This window comes from Mastigoproctus giganteus, chromosome 8 (genome assembly GCF_048544385.1).
Source record: "Mastigoproctus giganteus isolate SK-2022 chromosome 8, ASM4854438v1, whole genome shotgun sequence".
Lineage (NCBI taxonomy): Eukaryota > Metazoa > Arthropoda > Arachnida > Uropygi > Thelyphonidae > Mastigoproctus > Mastigoproctus giganteus.
In genome coordinates this window covers 42,147,057-42,168,861 of record NC_143582.1, presented here as the reverse complement: position 1 = coordinate 42,168,861, position 21,805 = coordinate 42,147,057, and the positions used below count along the sequence as shown (strand labels likewise).

At 40.2% G+C, this 21,805-nt stretch overlaps 1 protein-coding gene across 1 annotated transcript in view; it reads right to left on the bottom strand.

Moving 5' to 3' along the window:
* The window catches only part of LOC150081485 (uncharacterized), a 131,977-nt gene extending 110,958 nt beyond the window's left edge, over positions 1-21,019 (bottom strand). Inside the window, exons 1-2 of the mRNA XM_090380220.1 lie at positions 20,926-21,019; positions 930-1,205 (exon numbers count right to left, since the gene is read on the bottom strand). Of these exons, the coding sequence (XP_090236346.1) occupies positions 930-1,205 (276 nt within the window). The 5' untranslated portion in view covers positions 20,926-21,019. The remainder of the gene's footprint in view (positions 1-929; positions 1,206-20,925) is intronic.
* Positions 21,020-21,805: the final 786 nt, after the last annotated feature.

The following is a 21,805-nucleotide window of genomic DNA, read 5'->3' as shown; positions in this document are numbered from 1 at the left end:
ACAATATAATGAGATTACTCCTGTGTGAACAGAATGATCTAATGACGTCAGAGAGGAAACAGCAAAAAATAAGAAAACATGTCCCAGATTTAACCCCAGGGGCTCACATCTGGTGAGTATGGGCTTGGCACACCCAGGATCCTGAGCTGGATATCATCTTTCTTCTCTTTCTTGGTGATTCCCTTCTACTTCTCTCTCTCTCTCAGGGTAATTCAGAAATTTTTTTTTGGCTGGTGCAGCATAAGCCTCAGGCTTCCTTGCACCATATGGCTAATGATGATGACCAAAAACAGGTTAAAAAAGAGAAATTATAACATAAACTAGAAAAACGACTGTCTGAAAATAATGCAAAATTCCTTTATCTTTACTTGGTTGCTGTTATAAAGAATCAAATCCAGCACAAGAACAGCTGAGTTTGATTCCAGCCACCTGCCAAAACTGACAAATACTTCTTATCAGAACAGATGTACTTCTGCAAGTTTCTGAACTATAGCTGTGTAAGTTTGTTTTCAGCTAAGGCTGCAAGTTTTTGTATTGTGCATGTTGAGCTGATTATTTGATTACTTTTATGTTTTGCTAATTCTTTTTATCTAAAAATGTCTTATAATACAGCCATAGTCAAAATTTGCTTTCCATAAGATTAAGGCATAAAAAAAATTAACTTTATTACATTCTTTTAAAATGATATTTTTATAAAGAGGTTTTCCAAAATACTTTACTCCAAGAAAAAATATACTGATCACTTTTAGTCATAATATCATTTAAAACATGTGCAGTCAGTGCTATAACAAGTTTCCTTTAAGCCTGAGACAACAGATAGACCACCTATCAATAGCTCCATAGGCTCAAATGGGCTTGGATACAATGTACCCCCCCCCCAAACACACACTGGTCTTTTTACTTATAGGACATAACACTGAAAAACCTACCATGCTACTTCCAGTCAAAATCAAGTACTCAAGCAATCTAGCAGCCTTTTCTGCGCCCTTCTCACAGCAATTATCTGTTAATCGTTTCCACACTGGTTTCAAAATTCTCTCACATAATCTTTCATCATGTGTGAAATCTGAAATTCTTGCAATATCTACACTTGATAGTGGAGAACTTGAATTTGATATAGCATCCTTAACAAGTGAGTCTATATTTGAATACAATGCTTGGTTTTTAAAATGTTGACAAACTAAATGGAATGACTGAAATGCCATCTGAAAGGGAAATAAAAATATTTGTCAGGTTTGCTTTTCTTGGTAATTGATTCCTAATAATATATTTAAATAAATAAAATAAAATAAATAAATAAAATTAAAAATATGAAATATATAGGCCTCCCAAATGTTCTGCGATATAGAAATAATGAAAAATTTCATGTTGCACTTCTGACCATACCGGAGCTTGAGTGACCAAAATAATGCATATGCAGTTTATGGATATCAATATACAGGGGTATCTCCATGATTATCTGGGGGGGAGAGACTACAGCAGTGTTTCAGAGAATTATTAAGCTTTAATTATAATGTAACAGCAAAAAAATACATTATTTTGATCAAGGGATGAGCTATAGCTCCCTACTCAGTACCACCTCATTGGTAACTTGTGTTTTTACAGAGCATTCCCTCCCTTAAATTATTTATATATTTATTGCACAACTAAATAACATACATGCTCCATTTAAACTATGTGTATTAAGTCTAGGAGTGCATTCATGAGTTGGTTTATACATTTTGTGGGATGGAAAACCCAAGTACTCCAAGGAGAAATCTACACTTTTTCTTGAGACTAGCTAGCTAACTACACTTCTCAGTGAAAAAGCCTTTAAGAAAATTCTTTGGTCACAGATGGGATATTTACTGATACCTTCCTGAATGAATGTCAAGCAGCAAAACTGCTATATTGTCATGAAGGACAAAATTCTGTTTAAATATTCCTCCAGCTTGGATATAGTTTTCTGAGAACAATCAGGATACATTTTACATATTTATCAACTGCTCTTCCATTTAAGATTTTTTTTTTAACAAAGAACTATTTTCTCCTTTCTGCTATTCATAGAAAAGAGGAGCTTTGCTGAGATATTTTGCCTCATTCATGCAATCTCTTGTGTTCATTCATTCAGAATATATTACATTTGAAGGTGAAATTATTGAGTTGGAATAACACAACTGATTTGAAAAACCAATACAAATTTTTTAATGTCACCAAAGATGATATTAAAATTTGTAATACGATATATACAATATGAAAGGGAACAGAATATTAAAAATAATAATAAATAAATCAAATATATACACTGTCCAGTCAAAATATTATCACTACCCCCACCCCCAATGGGGTGGGGGTAGTGATAATACATTATAGTAGTGATAATGCAAGAAGAAATGGCAAATGGCCATTTCTTCTTGCCAGATGGGATACCTGTTGTGGTCAGAACCAGTAAATGTGATACTACACGTTCATGGCATATAGACCATATGAAGAACTTGATCAACATGAGAAAGGCAAGTGATCTGATAGACTACGAAAAAGGGATGATTGTGAGATGCTGATTGAATGGTAGAAGTATTAAGGGGACTGCAAATCTTGTAATCTTGTGGGCTGTTCATGGAGTGCTGTAGTTAAGGTGATCCAAGAGTGGATGGATAATGGATAGAACAGCAGTTACTGGGCCAAAGGCAGGTGCTCATACCTCATCAATGGTTATGGTGAACATAGGTTGTCCTGCCTTGTGAGCCAATAGATAGAAAACGGTGGAACGACTGACCATATTGACTTTAAGTAATGTTTCCAAGACCACAATTCAATGAACCCTCTTCCATATGGGCTGCCATGGTAGACGCCCAATCAAGGTATCAATGCTTACAGCCACCCATCACCAACAATGCCTAGTTTTCATCTGAACAGTGTCATTAGACATTGATGAGTGGGGAAGATGAATCATGTTTCCTTCTATGCTATGCTATGATGGAGAGTATGGCAACAAACTGCAAAGAGAAACTATTCTAATATCCTGATTCAACCGAAATAGGCATGATAGACAAGTGTTTTGGTGGGGGGGAGAGGTTTTCCTGGGAATCTCGTGGAGTCCTCTTATCTCTAGATCACATTTTGAATGCTAAAAACTACTTATCCACTGTGGCTGATCAGGCACACCCTTTCATGACGACTGTCTTCCCAGATAGCACAGGTGTGTCCAGTAGGATAATGCACATTGCCAGTATTGTTCAAGAATAGTTTGCTGAACATTAAAGTAACTTCCAGATCCAGCATTTGGATACTCCACCACAGACTATCAGATCTGTGGGACACAAACCTGACATGATAAAACATACCCCTCCTGCAATGTTCAGAGTCCATGCCTCACTGTGTGGTGGTAGTACTGGTAGTAAGAGGACATATTCACTATTGGGTGGCATTAAAAAAATTAAAATACCTGATTAGCGATTTTTGTACATGCTCTAGCAATTGTATTTTATACCTTCTGTGTGAGTTTCATTCTCAAGGGAAGTACACGAGTTCATGCGCTTCCTTGAGAATCCAGACCAGAAGCCAATCTAACAGGCCATGTGGGGTAAACAGTGTAATGTCTCCAAATTTGTTTAAGTGTTTGTATGGTATTGAGGTATCTTCAATTTAATTGTGCCATTCTAAGATTAGAACATTCTAAGATTAGAAGGTGATACCACTCATTAAACTTATAATTTTGAATGTAGGCTTACAAATACAGTGATGTGCAAATCTTAAGGACCCATAAGATTACCGTGGCACCTCGGAACAGAGGCACGTGGGGAAGGCTTACCTCAGTACAGTAGCGTGCACCGGTTACAGTACCGCCTTCCAGTATCTGGAGTTTTGTACATCCATCCAAGATAACGCCTCCCCAGACGAGAACCGCCATATCGATCCCTTTCAGCGATGTTTGTGGGGTGATACCGTGTGCCAACCTCTCTCCAGATTAGCTGACGTCCAGAGTCACTGGTGAGACTGGATATACCCTCATCAGTAACGATTTTGTGGTTGTAACCTTTGGAAATAGTGTTGGTCCTTAAGTTTTGTACATCAGTGTAGTATGAAAAACTAGCAGATTTACATTATTCGACCAAATTTCATCACCTGTTTAACTCCGAAAAAAAAAAACTATTACTTTTAGGCCAACCGAAATAATTAAATTCATCCGCCGTGCTGTGTGTCTTATGTCTGTGAATTGAGTGTGTTCTTTGGTCAATTTGTTTCTTTTGCTAGATGAAAAACCCCAGTTTCTGGGGAAAAAGAACTTGCTATCTACGCCTCAGACCGACTAACTCAGACACGGAGTGAAAAAAAGCCCATTTTAAAGTTCCTCACTTCACCTCTTTCACTCCGCTGGATATCGTTTTTAGCCTCGATATTCTAATCAGAATATCGAGTAGCAAGGCAAGGATACACCCGACACCTACAGTATATATACCTTGGAGCAGTGACTACGTATTATGCCAGATATACATTCCATTGTTAACTGAACAATTTAACCAAATCCCTTATTATTGTCCAAAGGCAACAGATTCTCATTGTAAGTCACTTCTATTGTTTACTTTACTCCAAAATTTGAGCATAGGTTAAAATATTGAGCCTATCGAAACATGAACAACCCTTGGCACTCACTACAACATATCCGTGGACATAAAACATGGGATCCTTAATAGATTGAACAGCGTTGCACAAAAGTCTTTCCCCATGTGAAGTGTCATATATTGCGAGCCAATATAATCTTTCCCTCTGGAACAGCGAATATTAAGAAACTTTCAGATTCTTGTTCAGATCATTAGTAGAAATTTCATGCAAAAATGCCCCCTCCAAACCAGAAAATGACGTCACCTTGCACACACATGGAGATAATGAAAGCGCACAATTACTTTGCAGTTTCGATGAGGGCTATTACTTCCATACATTAGTCCTTATCGTACGAAAATCATGGAACTTTGAGAAAATTGTCCCAAGGTTATCTAGAAATTAGATGGGTTCTGCCCTTTCTGCTCCAACTCTATTTTCTCCATCACAGTGTTTCCACGAAGCAAGTTTTGACTACCAGTTACAACCAATTTATGAAGAGATGGTTTTTACCTCTTTTAAAGCTTTGCAGTACCTCTTCTTACACACACACCCTCTATCTGATGGAAATTTAGCAGTGACACATTTCCTGATGTAAATTAATTGAATTTATAAATAAATGATCTGATACGAGATTATGAAATTTGCTTGTCAACTTACGACTTTTGTAGTGCAAATCCAAAATTCAATGTCTGGTGGAGATAACATGTTACAAAGTCGGTGTCCTCGTGTGGAGCACGGTTGGGAGGTTCGCCTTCCTTTCCACCCACAAGGGCTATGAAAAGATCTGAGGTCGCGTCCACTCGTAATTAATTATTATTATTTTATTTTATTTTTTAATGCCCATATACAACCTGTTCAAGATAACGAACCTTAAGTCAATATCATTGACAAATGTCTGTGGGATTGTCTTGAATGTAAGAGACGCCCGGCGACGAAATTTTTATTGAGCTTACACTTGAAAGGAGAGATTGTGATACATCTGGTTGCTGGGCATCGCGACGTTGTCACTCCCCTCTCGCTAGTGGAAGAACCCACCACTTGGCAGGAGTATACCTACGCTGTATTCACGTAGGCGGTATTCAATGTTAATATGGATAAACATTGGATAAATTTTGGCTATAAAGACTAGTATGAGGCCACTACAAATTTTCCCAGATAAGAATTTTTGACCCAGTCCGCCTCTGTTTATTAGCATTAGCATTAGTAGAGGCATTTGATGCAAGAAAGCAAGCTTATGCAGCATCAGCCAAAAAAAAAAAAAAAAACCACTTCCACTTCACCCCTCTGTTCATTCAAAATACCTGTCCAGCTGAGCCTTAAACTTATTTAGGCTATCAACTTCCATGACAAGGGATGGAAGTCTGTTCCACCAACCAACCAACCACCCGCTGGCTAAAGGCAAATTTCCGCACGTCTATCCTACATCTGTCTTTCCTCAATTTGAATTTATGCCCTCTCAGGTGATTATTCTGAGCGAGAGGAAGAATCCCATCAGCATTGAGCATGCTCAAACCATTCAAGGCTTTATACACCTCTATCAGATCACCTCGCTGGTGCCTAGTCTCCAGACACTGTAATTTGCAAAACTTAAGCCTTTCTTCGTAAGAGCACCCCTTTCTTCCATTCACTAATCTTGTTGCCCTTCTCTGTACTCGTTCCAGCAGCTCTACATCCTTCTTGAAATGAGGCTCTACATCCTTCTTGAATTATCGATATTGCTTTTCTTTTTCTCTCTGAATCTGTACTGTCTTCACCAGGACGCTTCCTTTTCAAACCTTTAAGTCTTTTTCTCATTTTTAGGGAATAAAGCACAATTACAAAATGAGGAGGCACGCTTAATACACATAAACAAAGCTGCACGCGTGTGGCAACTGAATAAACAACACCGTAAACGCAGAGACACACACACACACTATGAACACCTCCCTAGCTGACATTTTCCTAATGCACATTTCTGAGGGTTACTACCGTAAAACAATAAAAACAATTTCCAGTTGCATTCCTGCTAGTGGAATCTGTTATAAACTGGTAGTAAACTCGATCTAATTGCATTTGCGATAATACCAATAGCTGGAATTGTGTGGGTTTTTACGTTATTAGGGTGAAATGTGTTTCCCCTTCACTGATACAAAAAACATAAATAAATTTTCAGAATCTTCTCTTCATTCCTATCGTGTGGCGTTCAGTTGGGGTGATTTCGCGTTCGACTGCCGTTTCTTGTCAACACAAAGGCGAATCTTGTATAAGCGAATTCGGTTCTTGTTATATACGATATCGTTCCCCTACTTATAAATCGTGTACGATCGAATTCGTGTAGTGTAAACACGAGTTACATGAGGACTGACTGTATCTATATACATTATGTACTCATGTTACTACATTGTGAGAAATCAACGGCTTGGATATTGAATGGTGACAAGCGAGACGAAAACCCTGGACCTATTGTTATACATCTATTCAAGGGACACGGAGAAGAATAATGTGATTGGTTTATTAATTAATCTGATCCTTTTGCATTCCATATAAAGATATTATTAGTTGCTAGATAAAGGATTTTTTTTTGATTTATGTTCACAGTTCTCAAATAAACTTTATAAATAGCTTTAATAAACAAATTTGTATATAGGTCATACTAGTTGTGTCAGTCATTTTGAACACAGAGCCAACAGTCCGTGCGAGGAATACATTAATGCTGAAACCCCGTTGTGCCTGGAACCTTCTAGGAGCCAACAAGTCAGGTGCAAAGGTGGGAGGGGACAAAAAAGGGGGGCATTGCTGAGAATAGAGAAGGCTTAAATAATAATAAATACTAAGATTAAAAGAACGGGAAAATAAAAGCGCCCACCCCCACAAATGGGGAACCAGCCAGGATAATTCCTCGCAATGGAAGGCTGTGTTCCAAACGACAAAAATACAAGTAACCGAGTTGCTGAAACTGAAAAAAAAAATAAAAAATTCAGCTGGCTGGCGAGAAATATGAAATACTGTAGGAATAATAAGTTGATTACAGTATTTCGAATTGTCCAAGTGTTATTAGTAGAATGATTAGAATAATACACAATTAGTAATTAAAGTGGAATTAAATTGTTATTTTTAATTAACCCACCCCCCCAAAGACATGCAATGGCCACAAGGAGAGCTAGGGATTGAGAAGGAGTAGAAAGTAATAACGGGAGGGAGGCATCGGTAGAAACTATTTGCAATGTAGAGAACGATAGTGAGGGGGGGAGGGCACTTAGATTAAGTAAGTTTTTAAAGACATTCAGGGGTGAGCCATCGGAAAGCGGAGAATATTTTCTACAGAGGCTACAAGTGATTAAAGAAAAGGAATGGCTGTCAGAACTGGAAATAATCATGATGGCAGAATTTAAGCTGGAGGGCAGGGCCCAGACAAATTATTTGGAGGAAACCCAAGAGATAGGAGTGGAAACCGTAGACCAATTGGAAAAAATACTAAGAAAGCTATTCTCCCCAAAAAATTCCTTTCTAGAAGGGATAGGTATATTAAGTAACTACTCTCAAACAAGTGGGGAAACAGTAGAAGATTTGATTTCATTTGATTTTAATTTTATTGGCACAAAAACGACTCCGGTTATACTGCGCCAAGAAAAGATTAAAATATTAACCATGATAAATTCTGGTAACCTTTAAAAAGGTTACCTCGTCAAATTGTTATTTATATATATATAAGGCAGTATAAGTTTAAAAGTAAATTTTCCAATTTATATATGTTTATATATGTATTAATAGCTTGTAAAAACTTAAAAACTGCTGACATGTGGTCGTTGTCTGATAAAATCTGACTGAGCGTATAAGGCTCAGTCAGATGAGTAAAAGCGGTAAAATGTATATTGCGAACATTGGTAAAATTAACGCAATCAATTAAAATATGCTTTCTTGATAAAATGGTGTCGCAAGACTCACACATAGGAGGGTCATCTGCCCTCAGCAGAAACGAATGTGTCAGATGATTGTGTCCTATGCGAAGTCGAGCAAGAACAACTTCCTCGCTCCGATTCCTGCGCAGACTGGACTGCCATGTTTCTAATATAGGCTTTATCTGGTATAATTTGTTTGTTCTCTCTCTCTATGCCATAGTTCTTGCCATTGGGAATATATCTTATTGCGTATTATTTGTCTGTAGTCTGCATAGAGGTCTGACAGGCAACGATTATTAGTGGGAGCTGCTGATTCAGCCAAATCATTTCCCGTTATCCCAATGTGGCTAGGAATCCAGGACAGTAGAAGAATATCATAAAAGATTCTTGAATGTAAAATTAACGACTGAAGTATCTGATAAGGAGAACGGCGGGTTTGATAAAATCTTAATGATACAATTCATAGGAGGGATAAAGGACAGGTATAAATAGGAAATCCTAAGAGGAAACCAAAATCCTTAATGGAGGCCTTAAAACTAGCCGTACAGGAAGAAAAATTAGATTTCCACGGCCGGGGAACATTAGAAAAGACACAAATATACTACTAACAGGAGAAGAGACAAAACCGAGACGTAATAAAGAAAAAGAGGGGGCCAATAAGTTAGAGGGGCTAGAGTGACAGACAGCGAGATGAGAGCTAAATTAAATAAATTGTTGGGAGAATTAAACACGAGAAAACACGCGCTAGACGAAAATAATAGACAGAGGGGTGAAAACGCTCAAACGGGGTAGAGCACAAGATGTAGATACGATGACACAAGGGGGTGGAAAGGGAAAGCCAGAGAAGATAGGCAGGATGGGCAGAGGAGGTGCTACCAATGCATGGGAGAGGTACACCTCGCCAGACACTGTCCACTTAGGAATAGGTGGGGAACGTACCAGAGAAGTGACGACTACCGCAACAAACACTACACTGGACGGCAAGTTCCTGTCACTGAGAGTTACCCTTAGGGTAACTCTCAGTGACAGACTAGAAAGGGACCAAATGGTAAATAAGAGCGGGGAAAGGGGATGGAAAATAATGAAAAAAAACCATATTAACTAGGAACTCGGGGGATAAGAATTTGAACTAAACAGGTCTCTCAAGAGCGCCTGCGTAGAGAGACCAGTACCTGAAGCAAGTTTGGTTAAGATGTGTGAAAATTTGTTTAAAGCATTAAGTAACACACACAAGACAGGCGGCTGATATATAAAAAGAGGAAGCCACGAGAAATAAAAGGCACATTTCTTGCGGACACAGGGGGCTTCTCGCTCCATTATGATGTGGCATTTTTTTTACAATACTATAAGACAGAAAAAGGGGAGAAAATTAGGTGCTGTCAGAAGTTTTCACTGAAGGGAGCGGGTGCAGGGGAAATTCGCACAGATTACGTAGTTAAGGACGAAATTAGATAGGAGAGGTGCAAGAAAGAGGTTGCACATTCTGATCTAGTGTCTGAAAGGATAGATAGCTGTATGCCCGATGCCATCCTAGGGATAGGCCTGCTTAAGACAATAGGCGTCACGATCGACGTGAGAAAGGGCAGCCTTCGTTCGCCATGGAGATTTTAGCTAATACAGAGGCAGATTGGGACTCAGAGGAGGAGGAGGTGGAGGAGGAGGACGACAGCATAAAGGATTGGGAAGCAGAATATGGGATTAACGCGATGGAAATGGTGGAGGAACCACAATTAAAAGAAGTAATAGGGCAATACAAGAAGGTATTTGCAAGGAGAATGACGGATCTGCGATGCACTAAAGTAGTAGAGCGTGAAGTGCACGTCAATCAAGAAATACCCATCTACACTCCTCAACTGGATTCCCCAATCACAGCTACTCGCGTTGAGGGAAGATATCAGGGAGCTGGAAGAGTCAGGCATCGAAAGGTCGGTCTCCGAATGGAACAGCACCTTACTGATGGTTAAGAAAGGCAATGGATCTTTCAGCGTAATGCTGGACTTGCGAAAAGTGAATGCTGTCACGCACCCTATAGACTTCGACTTGCCTAATATAACAGAATTACTATGCAGCCTGAAGGGAGCCAGGTATTTATCAAAACTGGACTTGCATTCTTGGTATTTTCAAATTCCTTTGAGGAAAGACAGGAAGTATTTTGCATTTTCCACGCCTTTCGGCAAATATAATATGACTACGATGCCGCAAGGAGCCAGGAACTCGGCAGCTTCTTTCCAATGCCTTATGAATACCATTCGGGCCGACCTACTGGAGAAAGGGGTGTTCTGTTTTTTAGATGATATTCTGGTATACTCACGAACGTTGGAAGAACACTTAGAACAGCTGGAGGATATTTTCCAGAGACTAGCCGAGGCCAATCTGACGCTAAAGAGCTCAAAATGCAGGTTCCTTATGCCAGAAGTAGAGTACTTAAGACACGTGATATCCGAGAGCGGGATAACACCTAATGCAAAGAACACCGAAGCCATCAGCTAACTTAAACCCCCGGCGAATGTAAGAGAAGTGCGTAGGTTATTAGGAATGGTGAATTATTATAAGAGGTTCACAAAGGATAGGGCTCGGCGGATGATGAAACCACTAAATTTTTACTAAGAAAGACAAGACATTCCAATGGATGGAGGAGGCAGACGGGGCCTTCACCTCACTGAAACAAGTAATGATTAGTAAACCCGTATTAAGGCACCCAGGTGGAGGGCAGCCTTTTCTTATGACGTGTGACGGGTCGGCGGAGATTATTGCGGCTGTTCTGGAACAAGGAGAAGTCGTGGAGAGAGGGACCACAGGCTACTGTAGCAGGCCCCTGAACCTTCACAAAAAGAACTACTTCACTATAGAGCGAGAGGCATTAGCCATAATCTTTGCCTTGGAACAATTCAAATACCTAGTTTATGGCAGGAAAACTGTAGTCCTGTCGGACCACCAACCTCTGCAGATAGTAAGGAACATTAAGGACAGGAATAGTAGGTTAATTAGGTGGAGCCTGCAAGTGAAGGAATATGATATAAAAGTGTGCTACCTCCCAGGGAGAGAAAACACTGTGGCCTACTACTTTAGTTGGGCTCGTTATGAGACAATCCAGGTGGAAGTTGACTCGAGAAGTGTGGGTACGGTGGTAGAAATCTGCGTAGCTGCCGCTGTGGACAGGGAATTAACCAGGCAGGAAGAGGTAAGGAAGGCTCAGGAAACAGATCCAGAATGGTGGCATTATGCTAGCCCCAAAAAAAAAAGAGAGCCGGGGCCAGCCAAGCTGATGGAAAGGGGTACGCGTTAAATGACAGGGAGATACTAGTGCAAGAGTACAGAGATGAGAATTGGGGCAAGGACCAAGAAAGTGTGGTCTTACCAAAGGAAATGTTCCCCGAGATATTATGTGCCTTTCGTGCTAGCAGAATAGCCGGGCACATGGGATATAAGAAAACGATGCAGAGGATCGCGAAGAGGTATACTTGGAAGGGGACGAGTAAGGACATAGAACGGTTTTGCAAGACTTCCCATGAATGCCAGACGAGGACCACGCATCTAGGCAAAGCTCCAATGCAACAACACTTAGACCCAAGATGACATTTTGAGGCAATTGTTCTAGACATTATAGGTCCCTTACCCACAACTCCAAGGGGAAACAGGTACACCCTATCTGTAATAGAGATGTTCACTAAGTACCCCGAGGCTTTCCCGTTAAGGGACCAATCGGCTCCGGTAATAGCGGAAAAAGCCTATCTGAAGGCAGTAGTATGGAGGTACAGATGCAGTAAGTGTATGTTAACGGACAACGGACCAACTTCCAGTCCGAGTTAATGTTGCAGTTATGTTAGATGCTGCAGGTAAAAAACTGAACGCTGTGCATACAGACCCGAATCAAACGGACTATGTGAGCGGTTTAACCGTACATTGAAGGGGCTTCTCTCCACTTTTCGGAAACCTCTGCTAAGGATTGGGACGAGAAATTGCCCTACACCTTGTGTGCGATAAGGACCTGCATTCATAAGAGTATAAAGGCCACTCCAGCCTACCTGTTGATGGGGTTCGACCCGACGTTTCCGACGGATTTAAGCCTAATGGATAACAGGGAGGAGTTCCCTGATATCACAGAATTTAAAGGGAGGATCATTAGTAATTTTGAGGAGACACGGTTAGATGCGAGGAAAGCGAGTTTAGAGGTAAGCAATAGGAACAGGACACGTCTAAATATCGGCCGGAATTACAAGACGCTTGAAGTGGGAGATTGGGTGCTGCTGAAAACCCACGGGAAAAGCAACTGAAAATGGAATAACCTATCAAAGGGGCTGTCTGGATAACGTAAAAGCTCTCCACGGTTAATTATAGGATAAAGCTAACACAGCAGCCATACACCGTCAGGATTGAGCATCAGAACCATATGCGATAATACCACCTCAGAGGAGGAGAGTACGGGAATGACCTGCCTCCAAGGGATTTGAGAACAGGGAAAACACAGGCGACAATCCGTCAAACCAGAAATCGGAGTATAGGTAAGGAACACCCAAGTCAGGGAGAGAGGCTGAGGAAAAGAAATAGTGGATTACCAAGGATTAAATAGAGGTAGTTTTTGCGTAAGGGCAGGGTAAACAAGTCAGGGGGTGTTTAAAGACTGATTAAAACGGTGGGGGGGGGGTAAGATGTTGTTAACAGGTAGGCCATGGAAGAAGGTACACTACCTGTGAACCTGCAGGAATTTTATAGGTAGTATATAAATTTTTACGGGGGCGGAAAGGACTAAGAATCTGTTCTTACAACCGTTATTATAGTCATTTCGTTCAATTTTGGAAAATTATTTGTAATGTTTTTTGTCCGTCTTCAGAAAATACTCGGTTTTAACTAAATAATAGATTCGAAAATAGTAGTTCAGGCATTCCCAGCTTTAATGAAAAAAAAATTTCCCTATTATCCTTAAGTGGGTGAAAAATAATAGCAAGCTAAAGGGGGGAGCGTCTCAGACACACAGAACAATAGGTTCATAGATCTGGATAAAATCGTAGTAAACGTATACGGAGAGGAGTATACAGGGTGTTTCAGTTAAGCGTTTCAGAACTTCTAAGAGGGGTAGGGTACATCCTGACAACTCGAAATCATATAGCAATGTGGGGTCGGAAATGCTTTCCTGAAGCGGTGTTGTACACAGAAGCACCATAAAGAAAAGAGACCGTAAGTGAGAAATCGTTTTAATAATACATGAAAAGAAGCAAAAGGTACATGGATTAAAGTAAGTGTTCGAAGTTTCTTCCACGGGCTACAATGCACGCCTCACATCTCCGACGCATGGACATCCGAACATTCTGGAATACTCCAAGGGAATTTCGAATTTCTTCGGCAGCTACTGCGATTCTTGCAACCAGCTCCTCAGCATTGTCAACAGGGGTGTCATAAACTAGCGATTTCATATGACCCCAGAAATAAAAATCAAGACATGATAGGTCGGGTGACCGAGCAGGCACGGGACCACCACGTCCGATCCACTGTTGACCAAATGTGACATCCAGGTAGTTACGAACATCTCCGCTATAATGGGCAGGGGCTCCATCGTGTTGGAACCACATTGTCTGTTGCGTCGATGCAGAAATCTGTTCATCTCTCAAAAGTTGTGGCAATACTTGCTGCAGAAAGATCAAGTAGATAGGTCCGGTTAGATGACACGGTAACAGGTAAGGTCCGATGAGGTGATCTCCCATAATACCGGCTCATACATTGACCGAAAATCGAATCTGTGCTGCACGACGTCGTATTGCATGCGGGTTCTCGACCGCCCAGATATGGTCGTTATGCGTGTTGAAAATTCCTTCCCTTGTGAAGGATGCCTCTTCGGAAAACAACACTTCAACAGGAAAAAGGGGATTTGTAGCACATTTTCCAAGGTACCACTGTGCGAAAGCAATACGAGGTGCATAATCCTCCGGTTGCTGTGTCTGGACACGCTGCACGTGAAACGGATGCATGTCTTGTTCTCGGAGAATCCTCCAGACGCTGCAATGGGAAACCCCGACTGCGTTTGCTAGACTTCGTGTACTCGTTCTTGGATTCCCCTGTACATGCTGCAGCACATTCTGTTCGACGGCTGGAGTCCGTACTGTTCTTACCCTGTCCCTGTCAGCTCTTTCAAATGAACCTCTCTCAGCTAACCTCTGGTGCAGTCTTGCAAAGAAATTATGACTGGGAATACGCCTCGTCGGATATCGTTCCGCGTACAAACGCTGTGCGGCTGGCCCACTACAATTGGCAGCCCTGTCCGCCAAATGCATATCGGCTAACTCTGCGTTCGTGTAATCATCCATCCTACTAACTTGGCGTTCTTGTTCAAGAAATTCGAAATTGGCCTGGAGTATTCCAGAATGTTCGGATGTCCATGCGTCGGAGATGTGAGGCGTGCATTGTAGCCCGTGGAAGAAACTTCGAACACTTACTTTAATCCATGTACCTTTTGCTTCTTTTCATGTATTATTAAAACGATTTCTCACTCACGGTCTCTTTTCTTTATGGTGCTTCTGTGTACAACACCGCTCCAGGAAAGCATTTCCGACCCCACATTGTTATATGATTTCGAGTTGTCAGGTTTTTTTTTTTTTTTTTTGATTTGGTAGTTATTGGCGCATCGGCTTCTGTGGCCATATTGCACCTCCCAAGGTTTTTGCAGTATTTTGATCCAAGCCCGAGGCGGGAATCGAACCCGCGACCTTTGGGTTGCCGGGCAGGTACTTTACCCACTCGGCTAGCCCGGTCGGCGAGTTGTCAGGATGTACCCTACCCCTCTTAGAAGTTCTGAAACGTTTAACTGAAACACCCTGTATATGGTACACTCCCCCTGAATGAAACAATGGGCCTTTGCAAAACCCATTTTGATTGCGAAAGCACTAAAAAGTGGAGAAACCCGAGGAAAAGGAGCATGCACTTAAAAATTTCATGGGCCCGATTAATGGCATCTGGAGTCACAAAGATCTGGAAACGTCTAGCCTTCCGGTTATCCTTCTGAAACTATCGAGAAAATTCTGGACGCTGGAAGTCCTGGCAACAAGTAGGAGGTCAAGACAATAGGATGGGAATGAGCAAATGAGAAAACAAAGGCGAAATAGCTAATGATTGGTGGAAAATAAAAGGGTAGGGTAGAGAACGAAAGGCGATGCGACCCGAAGAGAGAGTTTTTTTTTGAGGAGGAGGGAGAGTGCGAGGGCGAGGGATGAGGAAGGCCTCAAGAAGCGAATCGTGGCAGAGATAATTTGCAAGCTAAAGGGGGGGGGTGAAAAGTTCAATGAGTTAAGGAAATGTATAGTGGGGAGTGGATAGGTGAAATTCTAATAGAAGTGATAAGGGAGCTGAAAAATTACCGCATGGAAGTATAGGCGAGCAGCCTACATCGGAAAAATACTGCCGTCCATTTACTAGGTGATGAGTTCTAGGGAGATATGGTCATTACTCTACATATGAACGATGGCAGCAGCCCCAAGTGCCGAGATGAACGCCTGGCAGGAAGATCCAAATCGACAGTATAAGTAAGTGCTAAAACACGCAAAATACTCTATAGACAAATTAAAAGGGACCTTAGAGAACGTGTAAATGCCCCAACTGGGAAAGTGATCTACATAAATATATGTAATAAGAAATATAAGGGAGAAATAGAACGCTGATCTAAGTCTAAAAATAAAATATCGAACAGTAGGGATATACAAAGGGTACTAGGAAAGTTTTGCAATATGACCCAACAATGAATCACAGGAAGCTGCTTGTTGCTGCATGTTGAGACATGTTCATACGTGCATAGTAGCCGCCGCGCCAAGTCGATGGGCTCAGTTATTCATTAGTAGTGAGAGTGTAAAGTGCTTGCGATGGCCTCGTGGTCACGAAATGAGATAAGGACAGTTTTGCGGTATAATTTCGTGCGTGGTTTAACCATAGACCAGTGCTTAGAAGAAATGACTCTTGCACTAGATGATGATTGTCCACATCGTACAACGATATCAGGTGGTATAGAGAATTCCAAAGGGGAAATTTCACTCTGGAGGATTCGGAGAGGCCGGGAAGGCCACGAACGTCAGTTACGGAGGAAAACGTTATTGCTGTGAGGAAAATGCTTGACGAAAACAGGCGAGTGACCTACTAACAGATAGAGGATACTTTGGGCCTAAATGCACCAGCAATTCGTTCGATTCTGCAAGATCATTTGCACGTGAAGACACTTTGTTCTCTCTGGGTGCCGCATCAACTGACTGAAGAGCAGATGACACGACGTGTGACTTGGTGCCTGGAGATGTTAAAAAAGTTTGATAAGGGACAATCTCGGTATGTGAACAACATCGTGACAGGTGACGAGACTTGGCTGTACTATTACGATCTGCCGACCAAGGCTCAAAACAAAGTTTGGGTCTTTGATGATGACGACACATCCGTAATTGTCAGAAAATCCCGATCTGTAAAGAAGAAAATGATAGCTGTATTTTTCAAATCGAGTGGAATTGTGGAACGTGTCGTTTTGGACACGCAGAAGACAGTCACAGCTAAGTGGTATACTGAACAATGACTGCCTAAAGTCATTGGATCTATGAAGAACCTGTGGCCAAAGTCAAGAATGGACACCTGGTACCTCCATCACGATAATGCTGCAGCTCACAGCGCCAAAGCCTGCACCGAATATTTGACCACGACAGGACTGAAACATCTCGAGCACCCTCCGTACAGACCAGACCTTGCTCCCTGCGACTTTGCACTGTTCCCGCATATGAAAATGAAGCTAAAAGGGAGGCGGTTTTCCAGTGATGAGGACCTTCTACGGGCTTGGGACAACGAGTGTGCTTTACTCCCTAGTGAAACTTGGCAGAACTGGTTTAAAGATTGGTTTCGGAGGATGGAGAGGTGTATTGAATGCAGAGGAAATTACTTTGAAAAAATTAAATAAACAAGGCTGTATTGCAAAACTTTCCTAGTACCCTTTGTACATATATATACAGGGCTTTCTTTGTGACGGTACACAATGGTATAGCGTACTGGCACCTTTTTTACAATGTGCCGGCACGCTGTAAAAAAGGGGTACCCGTTTCTAAATCTCGACCAAAACTTCATTATGAAATTATTTTTACTTATTTTTTTACTTGGTTCTTACCGTATTTTTACATTTTACTTATTATTTTTTATTTATTAAATAAGACTCAACTTTGACTTATTTTTTATACACTTGTATAATAAATTTATGCTCAATAAACTGTGTTAATAAAATTAATGGTCGACATTCATTATCGGATTCAGCGTTCCGACTGCTAGCGACACGGCCGTGATTGACGGGTACTGACTCCGCCCAGTGTCACGTGATCTCCTTAAAAGACGGAAGCAGCTGGCATGGCTGACACCCACTGCGTGCCAGCCGTGTATTATATACTTATCTCATATATTATATCCTTATATATATATATATATATATATATATTTCAGATATTTGAAGATTAAATAAACAGGATTAAATAGATAGGATTTGATTAGTTTATAGCTATCGGTCTGACCTCATGTAATTTCTCGCTGCCATTTTCACGTATAATTGTTTTATCTGACAGCTTTTAATTTTATTTCACTAAATTTTACTTGTATCTTCTCTTTAAAAAACTGCGTAGGGACTACCTTGTCCATACAATATAAGAGTTATCTTTCCGTTTAATTTAACTTTTTAAAAAAAAATTTCTCTTGCATTGCTATTGACTAGTATGAAAACGCAGTTCTTTGATGCACGGTTAGGTGTAGTCCCCTGATGGAATAACTGTTCACGTATCAATTTTCATTTTGCTGTCATCAGACCTTATTTTAATTGCATATTTGCTTTTCTTTCCCTTTTTTGAAGTTTTCTGCAAAATTTTTTTCCTGCCTTTATCAAATGTAGGCTGCCACTAATTTTTTAAGGTTATTATATTTCTACATTTTCTGCTATCTTCCTTCTGGCTTTCCGAACGTTACTTTCAACCATCATTTTTATTTATTTTTTGTTGTCGTATTTCTTATAATATCCTTATATATATCAGTGAAACTTCCCTTTAACGGACAGCCATGGGGAACGAAAATCTGTCCGTTAGAGAGAAGTGTCCGCTAACAAGAAATCTGAGGGAGAAAAAAAAAAAGAAAGAAAAATTATTATTAAACGTTTATGTAAAATTAAATTAAAATATATACAGATTTTGAACAATATTTTTGTAAATAATATACAATTACATACACAAGAGAGAAAGAAAAATCGTTAAACGTTTAATGTAAAAGTAAATTAAATTATATACAGATTTTGCACAATATTTTTGTAAATAATATACATACAATTGTGCTATGCATATTATGACTTTATCTTAAGAAAAATACATACAGTAATCACTTATTTTCTTCTGCACCTTCTTCCGGCTGATAATTTGTTTTCAACATTTGTTTGGAGTGAAGAAACCATCGAAAGTCCTTCAGTATCTTCTTCAGCGGCGAAAAACATTTTTAAACGATTGATTTGTATGAGCGCTTCTTCTATTTTCATCGGTGGTTCGTCGTTAATATGTTCTTCGACAGAATGACCTCCTTCCATTTCTTCATCCTCATGAGGAACTTCTTGAAAAATATCGATGATAATGTCGTTGATATCAAGAGCACCATCTTCTGTAGTGAGGTTCGAGTCTATATCTTTGTAATCAGGGTCACTTGTAGGGGAAGTATCGTACATTATCAAAAGATGTTGAAGTTCTTGTTCTTCTTGGTGCTCCACATTGCTGTTCACGACTTCAATTTTTGCGTTTGAGAAGCCAGACTTTACAAAACAGTTCACGACAGTTTGTTTTCTAATTGCGTTTACTGAAGAGGAAATCCATTGAATCGCATCTAGGATGCTGAGTTTCTTTGCAAGGTCACTCGCACATGTTACATCGTTCGTGTTTGCAATGAGATGTCTTAAAACACGTTTTCTGTAGTGAAGTTTAAAATTTTTTATTATCCCTTGATCGGCTGACACTCTGCAGATGTGTTTGGTGACAGAAAAACGATTTGAATGTTGGACAATTCAATGTGCGGGTGAGATGCAGCATTATCCATGAAAAGAATAATTTTTCTGTTTTGACGAATCATGTTTTGGTTAAAGTGACTTATCCATTCGCTCATGATATCTCGAGTCATCCACGCTTTTTTATTAGACTTCCAGTAAACATTCAAAAGATTCAACTTTATGCCCTTGAAACAACGAGGATTTTGTGGTTTTCCTATAACAAGAGGTTGTTAAAAGTCTCCCAGCATATTTGTACACAATAGTACAGTCAAGCGGTCCTTAGAAATTTTTCCGCCCTGGCACTTTTCGTTTATTACACTCATTGTTTTTTCAGGAAGAGCTTTAAAAAACAACCCTGTTTCGTCACAGTTGTAAATATCCTTAGCTTCAAAATCACGACATAAATCTTCCAATTTGACGGTCCACTCTGTTACAACCCCAATATCAACAGATCCACCTTCACCACTTACGGTTTTCCAAGAAATTTTATGCCGAGTTTTGAACTTGTCTAGCCATCCCACAGAAGCTTTGAACTCATTTACTTCCATAGATTTCGCAACCTCCAAAGCCTTTTCCCTAACAATAGGCCCATTAGTGGGAATATTTTTAGCACGTGCGCGAGAAATTTGAAGTCCAACAGTTTTCGGGAATGATTTTTGAACCTGATCATTTACGTGTTGCCAAAATTGTTTGAGCAGTTCATTTTTTTTCTTTAGGATGTCGCTTACCTGCGTCTTCCCGATTTTGAATTTTGCAGCGAGATTGCGAACACTATTTTTTTGCCGATCATACGCATTAATGAGTTCGACTTTATCTTTTAAAGTTAAATGTTTACGAGAAGACATTGTGCACTTCACACGACAGTGAACAAAACTGAAAACATAAACTCAAAAGACTAAAGGCCGACAAAATCCCCCCCCCCTGCACATACCGAATTCATCAGAAGTTTTACACGTGCCTTAAAATGGTTGAAAAATGGTATAGAACCGCGACATAAACCTTGATAAAATTCAGATAATCGGAAATAGAAAATAAACACACGATTAAGGTAATACGTGGAAGAAACGTTCCTAGAAAAAGGGCCGTGAGCTCGCCCCCTGTCCGTTATGGGGAGATCAAATTAAGTGCTAATCTAAACGAAACAGTGCAGATTGCCTGTCTGCGTCCGTTACAGAGAATGTCCGCTAGACAGAACCTGAAAACAGGTTAAAACCAATAGAGCAGAGTTGGGGAACTTGAAAATGTCCGTTGTAGAGAGATGTCCGTTAGGAGAAGTTTCACTGTAGTTATAAAAGTCCTTTCAGTAATTGTTCGGCTGAATAGGGTGCCGCAGGACGTGGCCGACGAACGATCGAAATGAAGGAAGTGATTGCTCCTCCCCTCCTCGTGTCACATGACCAGTTAAAGGGAAAGGAAACTAGATCGTATGTATAGCTTAGCTTAATTTTCAGCACTCACCTCATAGTAATCCGCTTAGCTGGTGGAGGGTTTTATCACATACATAGTGGTTATAGGATTCTAATACTTTACAGGGATTATGGGTTTTAAAATTAAGTTATGGGCTGTAGAAAAATTTTTAAGAAAGGAAAGTGCACCTTCCATGGTTGCCTAATTAAATTAAATTAAAAGAAAAAAGGGAAATATATAAGCTAATAATCGCGCACGAGCGACTTTCGAGTTTCCTCGTCTTCAGTTAGCTATAGTGGAGGGGGGGAAGAGAGCGCGCTTGTCTTATATACGGGTTGGGTTCCCGAAATGCATTTCAGTGCACGTGGAAACTTGATACGTGCTGAATTCCAAATGGGGGAGAAATTGGCGGGAATCTTTTGGTTTAACACGTTGATTGATGTATGGCGCTTAAATCATTCAATAACGAGGGCTTCGTTTTCAAGGATTTTGTAGCTAGAATTTAATTTAATTACTGTGATGGCTGAATCGATGAGTGGGTTGTGATTTTGAGATTGGACGTTTTGTGTTAGTTCTGTACTTGCTGAGTTAGTTTTGAAGCTATTAAAGTGGTAGTATGCACGCGTGTTCGTGATTTTTGATGTCCCGAATTTTGCTGTTGTACTACCTATGTAACATGCTTGGCAATCTGATTGGCATCTGATCAAATATATAATGTTGTTGTAATCTTGTGTCTCGTACTCGTGTGTTGTCTTGTATGAATTGAATTTGGAACTTAATTTGTTATACGATGTGAATATTAATTTTATATCTGTATTTTTAAAAATCTGTTGAAGTCTTCTAGCGTATTGTTGATGATATGGGAGCGCGATAAGGGGTTTTTGTGTCTTATTCTTGTTCACGTGGTTAATAATTTTGTTTGGGTTATTAG